Source organism: Pteropus vampyrus, unplaced genomic scaffold (genome assembly GCF_000151845.1).
Source record: "Pteropus vampyrus isolate Shadow unplaced genomic scaffold, Pvam_2.0 Scaffold47, whole genome shotgun sequence".
NCBI classification, from domain to species: domain Eukaryota; kingdom Metazoa; phylum Chordata; class Mammalia; order Chiroptera; family Pteropodidae; genus Pteropus; species Pteropus vampyrus.
In genome coordinates, this window is record NW_011888828.1 from 6,579,973 (window position 1) to 6,602,418 (window position 22,446).

At 37.1% G+C, this 22,446-nt stretch overlaps 1 protein-coding gene and 1 pseudogene across 1 annotated transcript in view; one reads left to right on the top strand and one right to left on the bottom strand.

The window, feature by feature from the left end:
• Positions 1-22,446, top strand: part of TTC29 (tetratricopeptide repeat domain 29) — a 199,136-nt gene that overhangs the window by 84,703 nt on the left and 91,987 nt on the right. The window contains exons 4-5 of the mRNA XM_023530166.1: positions 13,075-13,172; positions 15,019-15,102. Of these exons, the coding sequence (XP_023385934.1) occupies positions 13,081-13,172; positions 15,019-15,102 (176 nt within the window). The 5' untranslated portion in view covers positions 13,075-13,080. The remainder of the gene's footprint in view (positions 1-13,074; positions 13,173-15,018; positions 15,103-22,446) is intronic.
• LOC111739178 lies at positions 15,664-15,782 on the bottom strand (annotated as a pseudogene).

Below are 22,446 nucleotides of genomic sequence, written 5' to 3' on the forward strand. Positions count from 1 at the left end.
TTTGGTGGCACCAACAGAGAAAAAAGAAAAATATTTTCATTATGAATTTCGTCAATATTTTAGAAGAATAAGTTGTTGGAAGACATCTTCAATTTTCTATCATAATTTTCAACATTTTCTCTCTGAGACAAAAGGTGATGAAGGGGAAAATAGAAATATTGAAATAAATAATTTGGGTGTCAGATTTCCTGGAAATATTTTACTCTTCCTTCACTGTGTTGTTGGAACAGCGAAATATGACACTGATGTGCTCTGTAAATTTATGTGTTTAATGACTTGCAGAATGAGCTCTATCTACTGAAAATACTTACAATGGTATTTTATTTGATCTTCAACAGCACTTCTGTCTCCATCTCCTCATTCAATCTGAATATTTTAAAAAAGGATAATTAATTGGAGAATTTTCTAGGCTTATTATGTATTTCAACTTTGATACTCACTTTTTTTTTTTTGTTTTGGTTGTTAGGGAACAAGTAGGAATCATCAAGCAAGATTCTGTTTTTATGAAAATATGCCTTCTATGAATTCCGAGCAAAATTTGGTGCATAAAGTAAGTACATTTTATTTATGATAAACTCTTATTCAGTAAAAGCAGCCTAGTTAGATATACATCTGTGTCTTTAAGGGTCTCTTCTTTCCACAAAACCACCTACCATTTCAAAAGCAGTTCTGGGATCAGAAGAGAGAAAGGTGTGGGACTGGGGGGTGGGGGGGGCGGGGAAGTAAGAATTACTTACTGGAATATTCAGGAATTCTGGAGTCATTATCCTTTTGAAATTTAATAAGCTTTCTCTAAGTTTCCCTTCCAATCGCCCAAGTCAATGCCATACTTTTCTACATGAACTATAAAACACTGTGCAGTTCTAGTTGTTGGGATTGGCAAAGGGCAACCTGAGCAATGAGAGAAGCACACCAGGAGTTTTAGAAGGCTGGGAGGGGAAGCAGCAATGATTCCAGTGGTGGAATCCAGGCCAGACAGGGTGCCAAGACCATACTGGACTTTCTTGAGAGAGGAAGTTAGTGAAAGATACACTGATGCAGGGCAAGTACAAAGATGTGAGCAGCAAATTAATGAGGTGAAAGATGCAGGATGGTTGGGATGGATGATATTAGAAGGTTCAATAATAAATATAGCTTGCTAATCAAAATGATTGCTATTGTCAACAGGTGGTAGTCAATCAGATGACTACCTGGTTACTAAGAGCCTCTTCTGTCCACTCTGGGTCAGGCTCAATCTAAGTAGTCCATTCACATAACTTCTGTAAACTTCCATGTCAGCAATCTGGCTTTTTGCAGGTCTCTGATCATTCAGAAAAACTAGTAGACAATGTGCATTTATCACTGTGGACTCTTCTTAGGTAAAGTCTTCCATCTAGGTAAAGTGAACAAGAGGATATGCCATTCAGTGCTTTGCCGAGTGGGAGGTTTAGCCCAGTTGGGATTCCGACCTTCCATATTACATAAAATTTTGAAGATATTTAGGAAAGATTTTAGATGTCTTGGTCACGGTTCCTTCAAGAGCTGATGCAAAGATGGGGTAAATATGCTAGGAATTTATTTGAGGAAATGCCTGTTTGAGAAAAAATAAGAAGGAAGATGGAGAAGGCTATGAGAACCATCAGAGTGTAATGCAATTCCGACTCTAAATAAAGGGAAGAGAGAAGTGGAATATCCTAGACTAATAGAAGGTTTGGGAAAACCATAGATGAATCCTTAAGATAAACTGGGCCTTTGGAGGAATCCAGTGTCTCTCGGGAATGGATTTGCATAGAACCCTTGCTGCACAGTCATTGGTTGGGAGTAACCCATGAGAAACACAGATTTCAAAACACAGGTTAATTACACTTCCTGTAGTTAGCAGTCTGTGAGGTGCATTGTCCTGGCCACTGCAACACCCAATATCTCCTCAATTATCTGATTAGCCCAGAATAAACACAAAGATGTTACTGCTAAAATTGTTCATCAAACCACTAAAATTATTACTTTTTAATGCTTTGGCTTCAAATATCCAAAATTCTGATTTCCTATCTAGGTTTTTAATTAAGTTTCATTGATCTTCTGTTTTCTCTTATGTTCTCTTATGGCACTTGAAAGTTTTAGTAACCCACATGGATCCATAATTATCTTAGTAATAAAGAGGGTCAAGATATAGATATTATCTATATCTTGAGAAGTCAATGGTCACTAAACTGGCCCTCATAAGATGGCTTCTTCTAGATTGACCGCTCTAGTCAAAGACCTGTTTCCCAGTTTTACAGATCCAGAAACATGACTGCAGCATACCCACTGGTTATCAACCTTAGTTAAGGCTTTAACCCAGAGTAACCAAATGCACACATGCTGAGACATAAACCAAACGCCAGTGCATTAATTTATAGTGAGAATATAATTTCCAGGAGAATCTGGAAATATTCATGTCAGTTAATTAGAACATACTTTTCATCTAGTTAGGAATCTCTACATACAGAAGAAAATTATATTTATGAGGTTGCTTGGTAAGCATGAGATCAGAGAAAAGAAAGGTAATTAAAAGCATGATTTAGGAGAAAAGCTTTGGGTCAGATAGACCAAGGTATTTTTGTAGAATGTCCTTGCAAGTAACCAATTTCACCCATAAAGGTCTGATGCTTTTTAATTTTATTTTCAAATCATAACTTCATTTCAGTCTTTTTGAGGGTCAATCATAATTCTCCCATGTCTTGACTGTAACTAATACTGTAAATCAATATCCCAATTATAATTGCAAATATACTAAATTAATAAATAGGTTATCATGTGTTCAATTTTTTATTGTTGTGGTTGGAGCTCAAAATTTTATATTGCTGTATTGCTTTGGGGCTGGGCCCCTCTTCCATAGCTCTTTGCCCCTGTATTGTGGAATTCATGTGTATCAAAGCAAGCCTTGGTTCTCTGCCATTCTATTCCTCTTAGTGCAATTGGCACACCTTTACTCATTTCTCATAACACAAAAATACATGTTAGGCACGATCCTCTCTGTGAAGTCTTGTGACCGCCAAACTTCCACCCAGTCCTGGGCAGCTATGTGGTCCTTCCTCAAGGTGCTCAGTGTAATGTCATATTTATAACATTTGTCATGTGGTACTGTGGTCATCCTCAGGACTGGAATGATCCAGGATGGAGTGGGAGTATTAGCCATGATGGTCTGTGCTGTACCAGGTTCCTTTGGAATAACTGGTTTTACAAACTTCCTGGGGGCAGGTAACTAATGGGGTGTGGAATGCCTGGGAAGCCTGGGATCAGGACCAGAGGAAAGAGTCAGATCTGAGTTGTGAGTTTGAGTCAGGAGCAGAGAGGATTAAGAACAGATTGGAGAGCAGGATGGGAGACAGACTGTAGTGGATGGTCTAGGAATTAGGCCATGAAGAAGACAAGGACATCAATCTAGTTTTTCTGGTGCTGGTGTAGATGGGTCACAGAGCTTGAAAGCAAAGAAACAGTTGTCTATTTAATATGTCTATCTTTATTTCAGTGAGTTTACTGAGGACATAACTTGTCTTTATATTCCTACCCTAGCAGATTACCTGGCTTTTTGAAATGATGAATGGGTGGATAGATGGACAAATGCATGGATAGATAGATAGATGAGTGGATGGATGGATGGATGGATGGATGGATGGATGGATGGATGGATGGATGGGTAGATGGTTGGATTTAGTCTTTCAAATTCAGTGTTTAGGACTGCTACTCCATATTTTTTCCCACTGTTATGTCTAATTCAGCCTTTATTTATTATACCTTAGCTTAATAAGTTGTTTGCCTATGAAACGGTACTGAAAGTCATAATAAAATTTTATCAAATGAGATATTTGTTCTTATTTATAACAGTTTTTGAAAATACCATTATATTCTATATTTTTGTTCATGGATTTAGAATTCTCCTTACATATATACAGTAGACTTTTTCCTTGGAAAATGCAAAACTTCATTTCTGAATTATATTGGAAAAATACTGATGTGCCTTATAATATCTTAGAATGGTATTTGTATATGTAAAAGTACCTGGATAGAAGTGTATACAGGTATATGTTTATTATTATGTATACACACATAATTAAGGTTTCAAGAGATTTGACAATTACTGAAGTATATTATTTTGTGAAGATTTGTCTCCGCTTGTAGAAAACATTTCCTTTGTAGATTTATCCATTGTACAGAGGCACAAAATAATGAGTAAAATTAACAAAGTATATATGTATGTTCAAGTTCAAATGGCATTTTTCAAAATGAGAGGATTTAGCAGTCTGAGAAAATACAGAATTGCGTCATGAAGTATGAAGATGCTGAAAAAAAGGGGCAAACATGTTTTAATACCGACTGATGTTTACAAGATGGATTATGAAAGAAAGTTGGTTCTTGTATTCTTTTGATTTAAAAACAATGTGGTTTATATACATTGAGGGAAAAAAACAACAACAACTAAAACTCGATTTAAAACCAAGGAATTATACATTAGATGTCAAACCAAGTAGCTTAGGTTTTCAACCTAGGTCCTGAAGCCTTTCCAGGCTTTTTAGATGTTGACGATTTTAAGGAATCGTTTCTGAGGCCCTCAACTTTCAAATGTACTCGTCCCTAACACAGGCAAGCCTGAGCACCATGTGTGTAGGCTGCTGCTTCTCCTTTTCCACTCCTCTTTCGTTTTACAAAATCTTGCCAAACAAAGGGACAATTTGAGAATACATTCTTTGAATAGTATTGGCAAATTATATTTGATTGAATACTAAAAGCTATTTTTCTAGGTTCTTTTAACCGCAAAACACTTATGACAATTACAAGAGTGTTATACATATTGTTAAAATCTATAAAAAGGCTTTCAACTGTAAATTAAGTATAAAAATTATTACTTGCAAACCTAATAAGCAAATGGCCTTTTATTTTACCTTAGAATATCTAGTGCAAAGCACTGTTTATGTAAGATCGATAAATATTGACTAGGTTTCTCCACCTGATTTATTCTACAAATGGAAAATATTTAAACCTCAACAATATTTTATATTATTTTCACCCAGGTCAAAACACATTTTTATTTGACATTACATAAGTAGAAATATTTTGTCTGCAATTTTTAAAACTAATTTTATCAAATCTCTATGTAGCAAGAGAAAAATAAACGTAATTATGTGTGCTCTTTAATGCCATTTCTTAATTGAATCTTAGAGTTTCAAATCTTACTCTAGAAATGACTAATGTTCTAAAATGTTCAGTGTCAAAAATTGACATTATCTGTACTTAATGCCTACTAATTTGTGTTTTTTAATTATTTTTTATCTCATTTGTATCACCTAATAATTTCTTAAGTACTATATAAATTAGTGTTTTTTTAGTTGTAAGTAATAAAAATAAACTGGCTAACTTTAGAAAAATTAATTCATTGGCATGATATCAGAGGGCTTCAGAATCATGGTGAAGCTGTGGACCAGACTTGGGAAGGGCTGATATCAGGGCAAATCCTAGGGCTAGAAAACAGGAACTGTAGTTATGATCTCAGGGCAGGACACAGCTGTAGACGAAATCAAAGATCATAATTCAGATCAGCCTCCAAAACTCAAAAGATAAGCAACTAAGCATTTTGGTTGAATGTGCAAATTTCAACACATTATCCTTTATATTGGAGTATCTATCCATCTATCCACCCTCAAACCTCTCTGAAGTGAGTCTCTTGTATTTTCATAAAATGTATATTGTTTCTTTTGGCAAGTATTTATAGTGCCAAGGCATGGAAGCTGCCTGCTAATTCTTGCTCTCCTGGTTCTATTACTACCTGTCGGTGCATTGATCCAGCATGATATAATACACTGGTAAGCTAATCAAGTTCCCTGAGAACTAAATTGCAGCAAAGAACCAGAGATTAGTAACAGAATACTAAATTGGAAAATAAAAATGCAGTGCTATCTCTGCTAGGGAAAAGCAAATTGCTTCTGTTTTTTTTTTTTTTTTTTTTTTTCCTGTTAATCAGAATACGAGGGGCTGAGGCAGTAGATGCTACAATACCCGGTTGCTCCAGCAAGAAGTCTTTCTTGGGAACAGCAGCACAGTTTGAGTTATCATCTAATTAACTTTTTATTCCTCATCTATTTTGTCCAGCAAACACAGATAATTAAATGGGAATATTCAAGAAAATATCAGAATTTTCAAGTCTGAAATTCCCCCAGAGATACAGTATTACTTTTGATTTACTATTTTGGTAGGGAAGTATAGAGTTAGCTGGCAGCTGATCCTTGGTAGCTATTTGTTTATCTCCAGGGATGCTTGGAGTAACCGTACTCTCCTTTGGCCAAGATAGAAATGAAATGTATTAGCTAGTTATATATAATGTGCTTCTAAAAGCTTGAAGTTCTCCTTAATGCACTCTGTACTAGCTTGTCTACTTTGTTTATTAAAAACATGTAGTTTCCTAATCTGCATTTCTTTTACCTGGTTACATAGGCTGGTTTGGCTATATGATCAGTGGAGTTAAAAAGACCACTTGTACATTGTTGGTGGGAGTGTAAATTGATACAGCCATTAGGGAGAACAAAATTGAGGCTCCTCAAAAAAAACATAACTACCATAACACTAACATTCTCACTCCTGGGTATATAACCAAAGCGTCCTTCAGTGGATGAACAGATAAAGAAAAAAAGAAAATGTGATGTATATATATGTATACACACACACTCCCACCAAATAATATATAATTAATGTGTATACACAGACAGACAGGGAGATATTCTATAAACAATGAGTTTTTAGTCTACAGCAACTCAAAATTGGATTATCTTTCTGGAGACAGAAATTGGGAAAGGTATTTGTGTGGGAAAGGGGAAAGACGGTTTTGACTGCAACAGAAGCTGAGGAAGAGGGGAATGAATGACTTATCTGGATAAATGACCTAGTGGATTTTGTGGCGTCAGGTCTTGGGGGTCACAAATGCCAAGTTGAGCATTTCTCCATCAATCCTGTGGACAACAGGGGAATGTTGCGAAATATTGAGAGTTCAGTGCCACAAAGAAAACGAGTCAGGGCGGCAAATTTGAGGCTCTTGGATTAGGTGAGCTAATTTCTGCAAGCGGTCTCACTTTTAAAAGCAATCTTGTTTGAAAACGCCTGCTGTGCCTGGAGCCCCGCTCAGCCCTCAATAGGCTCCGCCCCCATGCCTGGAGAATCTGGGAGCCGCCCCAATCCCGAGCCCCGCTTCAGCCTAACCCCGCCCCCTCCTGCCCCGCCCTCTCTGTATCCCTGGAGACGCTCTCGCGTCTTCTGTCCCAGCGCTGGTCTCGCAATCACCGCGGGAAGTGGGGGTAGCACAGGCGCCCAGCACCTGCCACTGGTAGGGGACACACTTCGGAAGAACGGAAAACCAGAATTGTTCCCCAGGGCCAGTCCACTGAGGTTCGTGATGCTGGGACGAGGCTTGGGGCAGGACTTTAACAGCTCCTCGGAGAAGCGGGCTGTTCTTCCAGGCAGTCTTTCTCTGATCCCCACAGACCTTCCTTATCAGTCTGTAGATTCCGTCTCAAGCTTCTTCAGCTGAGGCCTTCGCCCTTTCAAGAAATGAATAGAAGTAGGAGCAGGGAAAGGCACTCTTCTCGCCCCCCAGTTCACCTGACCCTCTGAGGGCAGTGGGAAAATAGACGTAGAAATAAATTATTAGTTTAGAACTAGGTAGGAGCAGAAAGGGAACTGAGATGCCCTCGGTTTAAGTAGAGATAACTCAATCTCTCATAAATTTAAGAGATCAAATTGTTATTCTTACTGTCACCTGTGTATTGGAATACATGGATACTTATACATATTGCAGGTATATTGGCGTTTTATTGAATTAGAGATTAATTTCTCCCATAGAGTCTATACTTTTTTGTTTTCTAAAGTTCCTCTAAACACAAAGTAACTACTTAGTATTCGTTGTATGAATAAATCTTATTCCATGGTATGGGGAAGAGATAGGAGTTACTGTATTAATTAATTTTGCACTTTTTTTCTTCTCTCCTTTGCTATTCTTTGCTTCCTGATTTTCAGGCTGAAGTCTGTAAGCCTGGAAAGACCTTCAGCAGTAATATCCAAATGTAAGTCAAGTGAATCATGGCCTGCCTTCAAACACTTTTCCCAATTTATATTTGATTTAACCATCAGTAAATTCAGTTGGTAAGAAATGTGCAGGAACTCTATTTTATTTAACAACTTATCTAATTACCTACCATGGAGTGCTAGAAGTGTCCAAAAATTATGATACAAATATAAACATTTAGTGACTCTTTAAACATCTTTATGTGAATTTTAAAACAATTGTGTCAGGAGTATAATTATATATAGTTCTGCGGTTTTCTTTAAACTTTCATAGTAAGAGCTTGAAAAGTTCTAATTCTTATAAATGATTTTGTTGGTGATAGTAAAATCATATTTGTTTTGAATTCTCTTGATAACAAGTAATAAATTTGCTTGCTGTCGTTTATTGGCTTTATTTCTCATATCTCAGCTTTTACCCTGAAGTGACTGAATTCTGCAGATAGTGGTCAGCCTCAGACATAGTCACTCCCCATGTAGCCTCTGTCTACATAGCACTCCCCTTCCTTTGTGTTTGCTGATGAGAGTTTCTCAGGGGATAGTGGGCAAGAGGGCTACTCTTTGAAGAATTTTACTTGGGGGCCAGAGATTTAAACTTACACCAAGGGACACATTCAGCCTGACCCACCACTCTCAAACCTTTCATCCTGTATTTCTCCATTCTTGTTTGTCTTTGCATGTGGGGGCCAAATTTAGAGACTAAATACAACCCAGACAAGAGCCAACCAGCAGATCAAAGAATCCACCAAATCTCTTCTGAATACCAACAGGGGAATGGCTTCAGGCAGCCTTTTGATCTTTGTCTCAGCCAGTGGTGCCACATGCAGCATTGCTCACTTTCTGGCACTGGGGGAGCTGCCTCTGGGTCCTCCTAACAGACTGCTGCACCTCTCCGTTCCTGGGGCTAAGCTTGTTTTGGTACCAACCAGAGAAGTAGCTCTCATTTTCTTTCTCCCTTACTCACCTGAATCTGGAGCACTGCCTTTCCTGCAGTGGCATCCATCTTGTGTGATTTCTTCTGTGGTCTTGAGCTGGGAGAACCCTGATGCACTTCCATCGTTAAGGATGTGTTCCATTTCCAGGTCAGCTCTCGCTTACTCCATTCCTTATGGGTAGAGCTCACCTAGGAGCTGGGAACACTGTCTGGCCAACACCGGAAAAATAATACAGCTTATTTTAGCAAGGAGCAAAAGGCTTTCTTCACTCTACAGGTGTAATTTAAGCCTGAAATAACTGGCCCCTAAGCATGCTTGCATTTTTTCCTCACTTATTTTCCTCTTGGCTGCTTCTATATGCTAGAATACAGCTACTTTCTACGTGAAGGAAATTCAGCATAAATAGACTGAACTTATAAAAGAAGCAGTGATTACTTAGATCAGAAAATAATTTGTTACAGGATCCCTTTAAATATTTGATGCATTTCAAATATTATGTGTGCAAAATTTCAGTACATACATTATCTACTGTGTAAAACAAAGTACCCTTATATGGCCATGGATCGTGAAAAACAAAACCCCTTTCCCAACAGGCACAGCCAAGGTAGGATGTGGGGTTTAGAGTAGGGAGGGAGCCGGCTCAACTTTTACCCTAACTCTGAAATTTTACAATATAGATTGGTTGAGGAATATTTTTCCCAGTATGCAGTTAATAACTTTGCTTCTGCTTTATCATTCTGCTCTGACCACCTCCACCCCCCATTCGGAGTTCGTGCCTTCAGGCTTGCCAGCAGGGCTTGCAATACTTACATTCAACTAAATTTAAGAATTAAGGTGCTCCTGCTGCTAATGTTCTCAGATCAGAAAAGAGCAAAATGAAGGAACTGGTTGCTGAAACTTTAATGGTAGGAAATGTTGACTCAAGTTTTGGGAAAAAAAAAAAACAAAAACTGTTGATCTGTGTGACAAAGACAACATATTCCTCTCCTGAATATTTGCATTTGATTTCATTAGACGTTTATATTTTCTAGCAAAAATGATCTATCCCAAGTAAACATCAAACAGAATACGTTTTATATCACATACTGGTAGCCTAGCTTTTTTTCAGAGGGGGGCTTATGCACTATTTGATGGGATATAGCGGCTGGTTCAGAGCTTCTGGGGCCTGGTCCCACTGTCTCTAAGTAGCCTCGTCTTCCTAGTATTTGGAAAAATTACAAGTAGTTTCCTCATTTCAAAACACTATTATGCAGAGATCACTCCTGCCCTAAAGCACTTGGTAAGCAAAGTAGGGCTCTCAGAACAATCTTAATTGGTAAAGGACGGAATGCCCCGACTGAAGCAAGTACAGTCATTGTTTTATTCTCTCTTTTTCAAAATCCACCAGGGATGGAAAGATCGGGGTTAAGAAACTAAGATGGCTCTGATTTGTTCTGTAACATTAGAGATTGAACATCGGGTCGTCACAACTTCTATGAAGTAGGTTCATGAGCAGTCCAACCCTATGTTGGTCGAAACTTCCACCACATGTTCTGCATGATGCTGCCATTTAGTAAGTTAGGGTTATCCAAGGAACTCAACTAGTTAATGTAACTTCTAATAAGAAAAATAGATTTTTAAATTACATAAGAATTTAGTTACTATGTATGAAGTTATAAGTATAATACAATATGTTTCTCATGTTCTTGGAGGAGAGGACTAACATTTGCTGTTTAGACTGTGTGCTTTAAAACTATAACTATATAAAAATAGAAGGATATTATGTTTCATGGGTCATATCATGGCCTGATGATCTGGGTGACATTAGGGCTTTATTAGATCTAAAACAAGACATTGATCTGCATTAGGATTTTCTCTTTAATTATGTGAAAAATTATTTTCAGGCTAGAGTAGTAATCTATTTTTAGAACATAAGATTGTCTATTGCTAGACTTAATTTCAAAGGATTTTTTCTTGTTTTTTTGATCTCTCCCACCACCACCAACACCACATCCTCCAGCCCACCCCTGCTATGGCTTTGTGGCACACAGGAATATCGTGTCTCCCATCCACAGGTAGCTCTGCCTCAGGTCTGACCATGTCTCTCCACCTCCACCTCCACCTAAACCACCATTCTCTTTCACCCAGATTTCACAGCAAGCTCCCAGCTGCTCTCTGATGTCTGCCTTTCCACTCCCTATGGTCTAAGGTTAAATGAGAAGCCAGAGTGACTCTTAAAAGGCGAAAGTCAGATGTCACTTCTGCTCAAAATTCTCCAGTGAATTCTTACTTCACTCAGAGTAAAAGTCACAGTTTTCACAGTTTTCAAGACCCCATATCATTGGAACACAAAATTTCATCTAACAACTCTGACTTTATCTCCTTACGCTCTTATTTACTCCTGCTACTGGTGAGCATTTGGGTACTTTCTAATCCTTGCTTTATTTTTTGTTATAGATCTTATCACCATCTGATGTTCTACATATTTAGCTTATTGGTGTATTATCTGTTTTCCCCCTTCATCCACCCCTATAATATCAATTCTTGAGGTCAGAGATCTTTTCTCGTTCACTGTTATATCTTCAGCACCTAGAACAGTACCTGTACTACATAGTAGCTCAATAAATATATTCTGTTGAATATATGCAAGGCCAAGATTGGTGATGTTTACCCTAGGTCACACAATAAATGCTGGAGGTAAGTGATTTTAACCAAAAAAAAAAAAAAAAAAAAAGTCCTTCTCGATGCTTGGTGGGGCGAAAGGTAGAGGTCAAAACTGATGGACATAGCGCTGGTAGAATCAAGGGGCTCTGGCCTTTCAGATGCCTCTCCAACAGGAGAAGCATGGGTTCTATTGCATCTAAAAGCCCTTGCAGCACGTGACAGTTTTTCCATTCTAAGTCCACTGACATTATCTCCACACTTCTTCTTTGGGGTAGGGTTTAGATAACTTGATTCTATAGACCCACCTTTATTATTGCTCACTCACCTTCTCCACTGTAACACATTGTGTTTCCCCAAGATGGCCATAGTAATATTGCCCATCGCACATTCTTCTCTTTCAGTGTGAGTTTGATGCTCTCGTACTAATATGTGGGTCTATGTTCACGAGCTTTGAATCCGGGCAGGCCTGTTATTACAACGGAAGCGATGCTATGTGACTTCCAAGGCCAGCCCCTAAAAGGAGATACAGCTTCCACCTGGCTTTTCTTTGGGATACTTTAATCTGCCACATAAGAAGTCTAAGGCTGCCATGCTCTAAGGAAGTCCAAGCCATATGAGGAAGCCACATGTATGTATTCTGGCAGGGAGCCCGAGATGAGGTCCCAGCTAATAGTATCAACTGCCAGATAAATGAGTGAAGACACTTACATCCCATCACTGAGTTACCCCCAGCCTCCTGAGTCTTCCAGCAGAGGCCCCAGCCATTGTGGAGTAGAGAAAAGCCATCTTCATTGTGCCTGGTCCTAATTTCTAACTCACAAAAAGTGTGAATGATAATGAAATGATTGTTTTAAACAATCTTTTTTGAACCACTACGTTTCGTAGTGATTCGTTACACTATTGCAGCTGTGCATCTCTCATAGCAGCTGTCTTCTTGCTGAGAATCATTCTTAACATCTATCACTTCCAAGGGAAAGTCTTTGTGAGTGACAGTTTTTAAAAGATAGCAAAATATGAGCGATTTTCAATTATTATAACAGGAAAGCAAAGCATGAGCATTTGAAATCCATAGCTGTCCTAAAAATCTTCACTTTTTAATTGCAACCATGTCTCTTAACAAAAATCATATCAATACTCCCGATTGGCTGTATTTTTAACTCATTTATCAGATTTTCTCCTTCGTGGTTAGAGATGCAGACAAGTAATAAATTGGCCAAAAGCCGGATAGTAAAAGAAAATAATGAGAGAAGCAACCTGTAGAATCCACTTCTTGAGTATTTCTGAATAACAGAGCTATAGCTCTACACAAAGAGGCATTCTCAGCTCAGATGACAGACTGTGGATCTAATAATGTCTTAAAGTATTCTTTAAAAGGTGTATTCTTTAAAATACCATTTCTGGGTTTTTGTTGTTGTTGTTTTGTTTTTTGTAGTCCAAAATGACCACCCTGCCCCCAGTGCCCATGACACGCCCAAAGCTTACATCCTTAGCCAGACAGAAGCTGCCCTGCTCCCCCAGGAGAATTCCAAGGTATGTGACCACGGTTTTAATATGTGTTCCTACAGAATGGATTTTTTACAGTAAGAAATGTCAATAGCACATATCAGGAAAAAAAATGTTCAAAAACAAAAGTATATTATTATATTCAGAATATTCATATTTACTGTTTCAAAAAGGTTGATGAACCTCATTCAAATATTAAGGATCTATTTGTTTAGCAAGTTAGTGCTCATTTGATCATTTTATTTCTTATTTCAATTCTGACTTGGTTCCTGTAAAGGTTTGAAGATACATTTTCTTTTTAAAATGCGTGTGGAGAACAGAAAGCAGATGTTTTAGCAATGAACAGTGTATGGCTTCTCATCCGTAAGGTCCCGAGTGCTGATTTCTGTGTCGGAGGAAGGAGGACACAGTCTTCCTACTTGGGGAGACTGGCAGGCACCATTTAGCCCCTGAAAACCCTGAGACTGCAGGTGTGCCACCAAACCGCTGCTGCCTCTGAAGGGCTACAGAGCTGGAGAAGCGGATGAGAAACTGCAAGACAGAGAACATGATGGAGTATGTCAGAATTATGACTGACTAAGATTGAGTTATTTAGTAATTGCATTTATAGTTATATTGATTTTTAGTAATACACATATTATTCACTGATAGAAATAATTTGCATATCTAGGTTTGATTATTTTCATTCTATGCATACTTTTCAATTCCTGCAAGGCATAATTATCAAAGTATTAGGAGACTACTTTGTTCTGAGAAGAATCATACCTTATTTTTAGTATTTCTGGGAAAGACCAAATCTCCTGGACCAAAATAAATACATTCAGCTAGACTATACAAATGTGTGTGTTTTTTTATAATAGCAAATCAAATTTTCTCAAAAATTTAAAAAACAAATTTCAATAGATGCATTATATGTAAATGAGGTATAACTGATATTATATTACTGATATATATATGTATATGTATATATGTGTGTATACGTATATGTATATATACATACTGGTATATATATTTACTTTTGAACAATGTGAACTGTTCACAAAGTCTGAAAAAGCTTATTCTTCCTATCTTTTTTAATGATGGACATTACATTTTCTTTTCAACATTTGCAAAAACATAGCCAATCTCACATTCCTAAAATAAGAGGGATTTTAAAGAAAACTTTTTCTTGTGTTTATTTTATTGAGGAAAAACATGTGTATCATAATTATTTAAGGCAAAGTTTTGTCAACATTCTCCATTAGCTTCTGAATAAAAACAGATATTTGCTTAGTTCCAAACTCCCATGGTTATAAGACGTTAATAGTATGCTTATTTTTAAAAGGGTGTGAAGAATAAACAGACTACACAAGCAATGTATTTCTCAATAAAATCTTAAAATCAATTTGCATCTTGAACTTTTAATAACAATTTGAGTTTTATGTGTGCTTAAAAAAATACCCAAACAGTATTTCAGAGCAAAATTTGGTAATGTTTGGAAAAAGAAATTTTATATATTTGTATCCAATAGATAGTCTTAGTTCAAGATTCTGTGCCAAACAGAATATGACTTCTGTGAAACAACGTGAGTAAAATGGAAGATCTTGTAAGGTTGGAGGGGAAAACGTCATTTATTTAAGAATGCAGATTATTTTAATGTGTTTGATGTTTTATTTGTTTACACCTAGGCTTAATATTCTCCCCTGTCTTCTTCCATTCAAGAAAATTAACATTTTGAAATTATTAATCAAGAACCTAACTCTAGCTATTGCCAAACATTTATTATATGTGATATTATGCCCTGAATATTTCTGTTATCCTGGTGGCATTTTATTTTTAGTAGCTTTTCAACTTGATAAGGCAGTGCTTTATTATTTCTTTCCATTTCATTTAGGTCTCAATTGATCAAAGAAAAAGGTGACATAGATCATTATGTGGAGGTGAATTTCAAAGGATTGTCAAAAGAGGAGGTTGCTGCGTAAGTATAACCTCTTAAAGGTACTTTAATATAAAGTTTGTTTCTTTTGTCTTGATACTTTATTAAAATTTCAATTTTCCTGTGCAGTAACACCTTTTCATTGGACCATGGCATTTAAAAATTAAAGCTCATATTAAATAGTGATAAGTCATGTCTATTGATCTTACACATATCAAAGTCTTTAATTTTATGGCTTTCAGAATTCTCATATTTACCAAGATATTATACTATCACATTTGCCATATTTTAGTTAAGTCCATGCCTTTAATTGCTTATTAATCTCCATTTTACGGTATATTGCCTCTGTGAAAGAGAAAAAAATGTTTAAAAGATTCATATATCTTATTTTTCCTGGTGATTTTTAAAAAAATTCTTACTAACATATCTCCCCCCTACCCCCAGAAACCCACAAAAAGAATTAATGGATTGTAGTTTATTGGTTAATTTTATTTTTATTTATTTAATTTATTTATTATTATTATTTTTTTTAGTGAGGCAACCCTTGGTTGACCTCACAGACTGCAAGGACCTTGTCAGCTTACAATCCCTTATTTTTTTTTAGGCCTACAGCACCTGGTCTTCCTAGGTGGTCTCCCATTCAAGTACTAATGAGGCCGACCCTACTTAGCTTCCGAGATCAAATGGGATCGGGGCTTGTTCAGGGTAGCATGGCTGTAGACTTATTGGTTACTTTTAAAATGACTTTAAATTATCTGGATTTATTTTTTTAAATCAACAATGTAAACTTTGCTATTTTACTACTAGTTAGAACCTAATTTATGATGTGAGTAAAATCAGTATAAAAATTCGTGTAGGTTGGTGAGAAGTGAATAGAAGCCTAGAATGATAGCGAAACAGGTTTGATATTTCTTATCTATAGACTTGGTGACTCTGTTGTCATCAGATCTTAAGATGTAAGCACTGAAAAGTAGAAATCTTATAAATGCACATGCATCATATAGAATTCACTAAATGATTTTATTAAAATAATTTGTGGAAGAAAGCTTTTAAGAGAGTTTATTAGTATTGTCTAGTACTGTAGGATTCCAATGAAAGAACATTCCTGATATTTTTGGTGTTGATTGTCATATAGTCTAAAATTCTAAGCCTCTTGAAATATTTCATTTTATTAGATATCATGTTTGTCAATTTGCATATAATAACATGGTAAAACGGAATAGTTCATTCTGTCAGTAGATACTTGATTTTACAGAGTGACAAAATTTTCTGGTAATTGTAATCATTGTCTTCCTTGGAGCTCTTTTGATTGCCATGTGTATCTGGGACCTTTGGTTAGATGCTATATTGATTGTTAATTTGATAACTTTTTATGGTAACCTTTGGATAAAATAAAGGTCAGTATTGTCTGATGATACAGTTACTTTTCAAAAGAAAAATACACATGAGTGATACTTGCATTCTGATTTAAATATAATGACATCCACATGGCCAACCCAGCTGTAATTGGCTTAAGAATTAGGACTTAAATTTGTAATTAAACTTATTCTTCACATAATTTAATAAGATGGAAATTCATATACTTATATCTGCTACGGTTTTACTCTGTACTGAAGAAAACTTTTATCTGAAACAATGCAAAACAGGCTATCCCGATGAGTCTTCTCTTAATATTTTTTTCACTACGATTACCAAATTGATTTTAAATCTATATCATACTACAGAAAACAAGTAGCACTTAGTAATTCTCAGTCCTTAAGACTGCATTCTCCTTAAAGCTTCCTCACTTGAATACCTTTTTAGACCAAAGCTTTTTCCCTAAGAAAGTGAATACAAATATTAGTAGAAAATAACTTGTACTTAGCTCACTATTATGCTTTTGATTGATATACATTCTAGACCTTGCCCTAAACAGAGTAGCATTGTAAAGGAGAAAATTGGTGAATGATTTCAGCATCTTCCAGCAAAACCCAGCAAGTGCCATGATGAATTATGCATATTCTGTTAGCCAAGAAATTGCCGCATAAAACTTTTTATTAGGCATTCAACTCTGAAAATGGTCAACAGGCATTTAAAGTGCCTACTTTATACCCAATACTAGGTTTTTCACAGTGGGAGAGACAGTGATATTTTATTGTAAAATACTTAGCCCCATCCTTGTCTCTATTTGAGACAATAAGATCTGTGAGCAGGAAACAGGTATGGAATGAAGAGTACTGTGAGATGCAGCCTAGTAATCTAGAGAAAGTCAGAGGATCCTAAGGCGGTAGAATGGGACTTGCCAAGGAAGAGAAATTTTGAGTTTGGCGTCCTGTCTGGTAGCATTATAAAATGATCAGAGTGGTACATCACGGATCCTCAGCATATAAGAATGTAATGGGGAGAAATTAAAGAATCAAACTTTCAACCAGTCAAAAGCCATATCTAAGGTATACTCTCAAATCCCTCTCTGCCTTCTTCTTCTCTAGGATGGTAATAGATGTTACCATAATTACCCATTATATAACTGATGTACATACACTAGCTTTGATGTCCCATAATATACTCTTTGTCTAGTCCCATGATAACCACTCATCATCTACCTTAAAATGGACCAGCGTACTTATACATAAACTTATCTCTGTGACTTTCCTCCTGCTGCGGTGGAGAGTTCTCGTGCTTGTGTAAGGATGATTCTCTCCTGGGCTGTGGATGCCAATCCCCTCTTACTCAGTCCAAGACCTCCTGCAGTTAAACATGTTTTCTTTCTACATCATCAATTTTTCCTTTTCCATTGGATCAATCTTACGAGCATTAATATCTACTCTGATATTTCCCTTGACTCCTAACCTCCTCCAGATTCTACCCCATTTTTTCTACCCTTCGCAGCAGGCAGAAGTGCTCTTTCAATATTTCCACATTCCATTCTTGCCTCAAATGACTCAAGAGGTTTACAGCCCCAGAACTCACTAAAATCTCTCTGTTTAGCATGACCAGTGTCCCCCATTTGTACTATATCTAATGGTCATGTTTCTGTCTCATCTTGCTCGATGTCTTCATGGCATTTGATAGAACCAAGCTCTCCTCGAATGTTCTGTAATTGTGGCTTCTGGGTGCCAGGTCTGTGGTTTTCCTCCACACCCTTTGACTGTGCCGCCTCAGTCTCCTTGGCTGGCTTTCTCTTTTCAAACTCTCAGTGGTGGGTTGTCCTTAGGCCCTCCACTCCAGCCACACTCTCTACCTGGACCCAGTCTTATAGCATTAAATGTTAGCAATAGCCTGATGACTATCAGATTTATAAATCCAGTCCTGACCTCTCCATCCAGCTCCAAATTTTTATATTCAGCTGCCTCCTTGACATATTTACTTGGATATATAATGGACATTCGAAGGTTAATATGGCCCAAAATTGGACTCTTGCTTTACCCTTACTGCCCCTCACCCCCCACTCCAAATATTTCTCCCACAGTCTTCTTCCACTACAGTAAATGACACCAAAGCAGCCTTGAATTTCACCTTGCCCTCACCATCCCTCCCCCATCTGTCTCATCAGTATACCCCATGAGATACAAGTCCAAAATATATCCTATATTCATCTACTCTTCTTCATTGCATAGCTACCATCATCTCCCACCACGATCACTAGAATAGTCTCCTAATTACTCTTCTCATATCCCCTCTAAATCTGCTAAAATTCAGCCACCAGAGTAATCTTGGAAAAAATTCGATGATGATGCTTCCCTGCTTAAAACCTCTTAAGAGGTCCCCATTGCTCTCATAATAAACTCTGAACTCTTCATCAGCCTAACACTGTGTGGGAGTTAGACATTGCCGACCTCTCTGACCTTATCTCCCATTCTCCCCACCACTCACTCCTCTCTGTGTGGCCTCATTGCTGACACTCCTTGTCATTGCAGCTGGCTTTGAAGGTGACCTCCTCAGTCTGGCACTCCCTGACTTCCTAATTTAGTAGTCCTCACCCCATTCACACTTACTCCCAAGCAAATTATCTGTGTCTGTCTCTGCTATAACCAGACCCACAGAAGCAGGAGTGGGTGTGTGTCTGTGTGTGTGTGTGTGTGTGTGTGTGTGCACGCACGTGTGCGCGTGTGTGCGTGTTTGTGCCACTGTCTCCCAGGGCCTAGACAGGCAGGGCACATGGGTGGAGCTCAGTAACTAGATGTTAAATGAACAAATGAGTGAAAAAAAAAATGTAAGATTAACAACACCATGAAATAGGTATCCTGCTATGAATAGCCTTTGGTTACAACATTTTTAATTCAGTATTGCATGTAACTGGTTTGACTATTGAATCAAGGATGTTTACCTCCTCAAAAGTGTTTTATGTACCAAGTAGGAGTATAATATTTGAACAAGTAACTATGCAGGACAAGCTGAACTAATTGTTCCCGAGATAGCTAAATCTAGTTGATAGGGTTAATTTTACTTTGGAATGGGTAAAATAGTTTAAAGGCGAAGAGCTTCTGGGTTTTTTATCATCTGCATTTACAGGAGGAATTTCAGCATGCTTTATTGCTTTTTAAGTGACTGGATTATGGCTGTGCCTAATAGGTGCATTTTTTAAAACATTATACGTATATTGACACTTGTAATTTGATTTTCTTAGATAAGTCCTCAAATAGTTTGTTAATAGTATTTAACTAATTTTTAACAACTAAAGGTCATGTCGTGTTTCTGTACTTTTTTAAATTCTGTGTTACACGATCAGAATGCATTATTTTTTTAAAGGATGTAAGGTATCACTTATTATCATATCATAATTGCTTTGAGTCACTAAGCAATAAAAGTGTCATTTATAGATTCAAATAAAAATTTCTGGGGGCAGTTTTTACAGCTTTAGCTATGTACATGAGGATACAAATAAAATCATCAAGGGACAGAGAATTTTAATCTGCTCAATATTATTTTCTGCTTCAGATATCAAGTTCTATTACCTGGAAGAATAGATTTCGTTTGAAATTGTGTGCATCCCTACGATATCGCTTTCTTTCAGAATATCTGAGCATTATCAGTTCACTGAGTGTCACTTTGTTGGGACAATGACGATTAGTACTATCAGTTACCAAATTCAATAAGTTCAGGTTGTAAAGAAACGGAGAACCATTTATTCTCATATCTTTTAAAGCCTTTTTCTCCTGCCTCATTTTAGAGTATATTATACTTACTCATTTAAATTAGACTTTTGCCAGTCTTAGGTTTTCATCTTGAATTTGTTTCAAAATTATCTTCCAAGGGTGCTTTTACAAACTACAGGTATACTCGTTATAAGCAAATTTAACACCTGGATTTGCACAATGGCCAGGCACTCAAAATATATGTGGCAAGGTGAAGACATTTATTCAGGCTATAATATAGGTATAATAGGTCATACTAACTTTATGGAAATTTAGGCTCTTTCCTCTGCTTCATTTATTTTGTTTACTTTTGAATAATTCTGTGAAATTATTTTTCTCTTCAGAACATTTTGATCTTTTGTAAAATAATAAGTTAAATTCTGTATAGAGATTTACAAATTAAATTTTTTTGAAGAAGCTGGTTGCCAGATAAATGGCTGCATGGCTAACAGAAACAGGCAGGAAAAAAGATGACTTCTTCTGAACTGACCTGAGCAACTGGGGAATGTCTTGTTTGCTGCTAAATCTCTGTTATCTATACCGGTATCCAGCACATAGTAGGCACTCAAACAATATTTTTAAACTAAGGCCAGCCACACTCCAGCCTGTGTAATTTCTTCTGTTTCCACCTTGAAATTTATTCTTTGCCAAAATAATAACAATGATTAATATTTGTTGAGCACTTATTTTATTTCACATACTGCTCTAAGTGCCTTATATATATTAATTCATTAAATCGTAGGAAAGTCTTTGTTAGTTCCATTTACAGCTAAGGAAATTGAAGCACAGAGATATTAAGTAACTTGCCCAAGGTCCTACAGCTAACAAGTCAAAGAGCAGGAATTTGAACCTAGGCAGTCTGGGTTGAGAGCCTATTCTTTAACCATTACACCGTCCTGTCTCTGAAGGTACTCAGGTCTTCATGGAACAGTATCTTCTCTCATCTCCCCGCTCTAGTGTATTGGCATTCCTTTGGCCTAGAAGGCTTTTTCCCCTTACCATTTCATAGCTAACTTTTACTTATTCTTAAACGGCTCAATTATGTTAGGCAACCTTGCTAGTGTAATACCTGTAATAAAACTATGACCTGGGCAAGTTACTTTAAAACCTGCAATACTCAGAATGCCTCCCATCATGGCACTTATAGCATTGCATTGTCATTGCTACATTGTTTCCTCTTCTAGACTGTAAGCTACAAGAGGCCTGGAGCCATGGCTGCTTTGCTCACTGTGCATATTTAGTACTCGGTACAAATGCTTGGCTCACAGATAAATGAATGGCGAGCCTTTTTCCTTTCATAGCCTTGTACATGTGCCCTGCCCAAAATGCCCTTCTCTTCCCCCTAAGCCTTGTGTACTTGGTAAACTTTTAGCTTCCGGCTCAGCCTGTCTCTTGCTCTGTGAGGCTCTGATTCATCCTCACCCATGTGGTAGATAGAGTTCAGAGCCCCTGCTTGAACTCTCTTAATAGCCCCTGACAATCATGTACATGTGGGGTTTTTTCCTTCTTGATTAATGTTTAACAAACTATAGATCATGACCCATTAGTGGGTAGTGGTTATGACCCACCAGTTTTGGGATCATGACCAGCATTTAAAAAATGAAAGAGAGGGTAGTAAAATAGAATGTTTTGCTAAAGCTAAGTTTTGGGAGGCTGCCAGGTATAATGAAATCGAGCATGAACTCTAAAACCAGACTCCCTGGCCTCCAGCTTTACACTTACTAACAAAGTCACTGGTTAATTTTGGCGAAGTTAACCTTTCTGTGTCTCAGTTTCCTCATCTGAAAAAAAAAATAGAAATAATTATAATAGAGTCTGGCTCATGAACTGGTTATGAGGATTGAGTTAATATTTACAAAGAGATGAAAACACTTTGAGTATTATCTTGCTGTGAGTTGCCATAAGCAAAGGATTCTGCTCTAGACTTAGAGTCTTTTACAAGCAGAGACTGTGTTTCATTCTCTCTTAAGACTTCTGATTTACATGAAATAACTTTATTGCTTACTTACCTTCTTTCTAGAAAAGATTGAAAAAACTTAAAGTTCTGTATTACACAGCTATCAGATGATAAATAGAGAAGGAAAGGCAAGTAAAGGAGAAGCATGTGAATATGCTCCCCATTCGAGTCAATATAGTTCCCTGGAGGGAACAGTGAGTTTCACCCTGAACTTCTGGGCAGACAGAGGAAAAAGGAAGATGTGATGGACAGTAAAATTCTCATTACCTGATGCAGAGAAACATATCAGTTCTTCAAGAGAGACAAGCTTTTTCC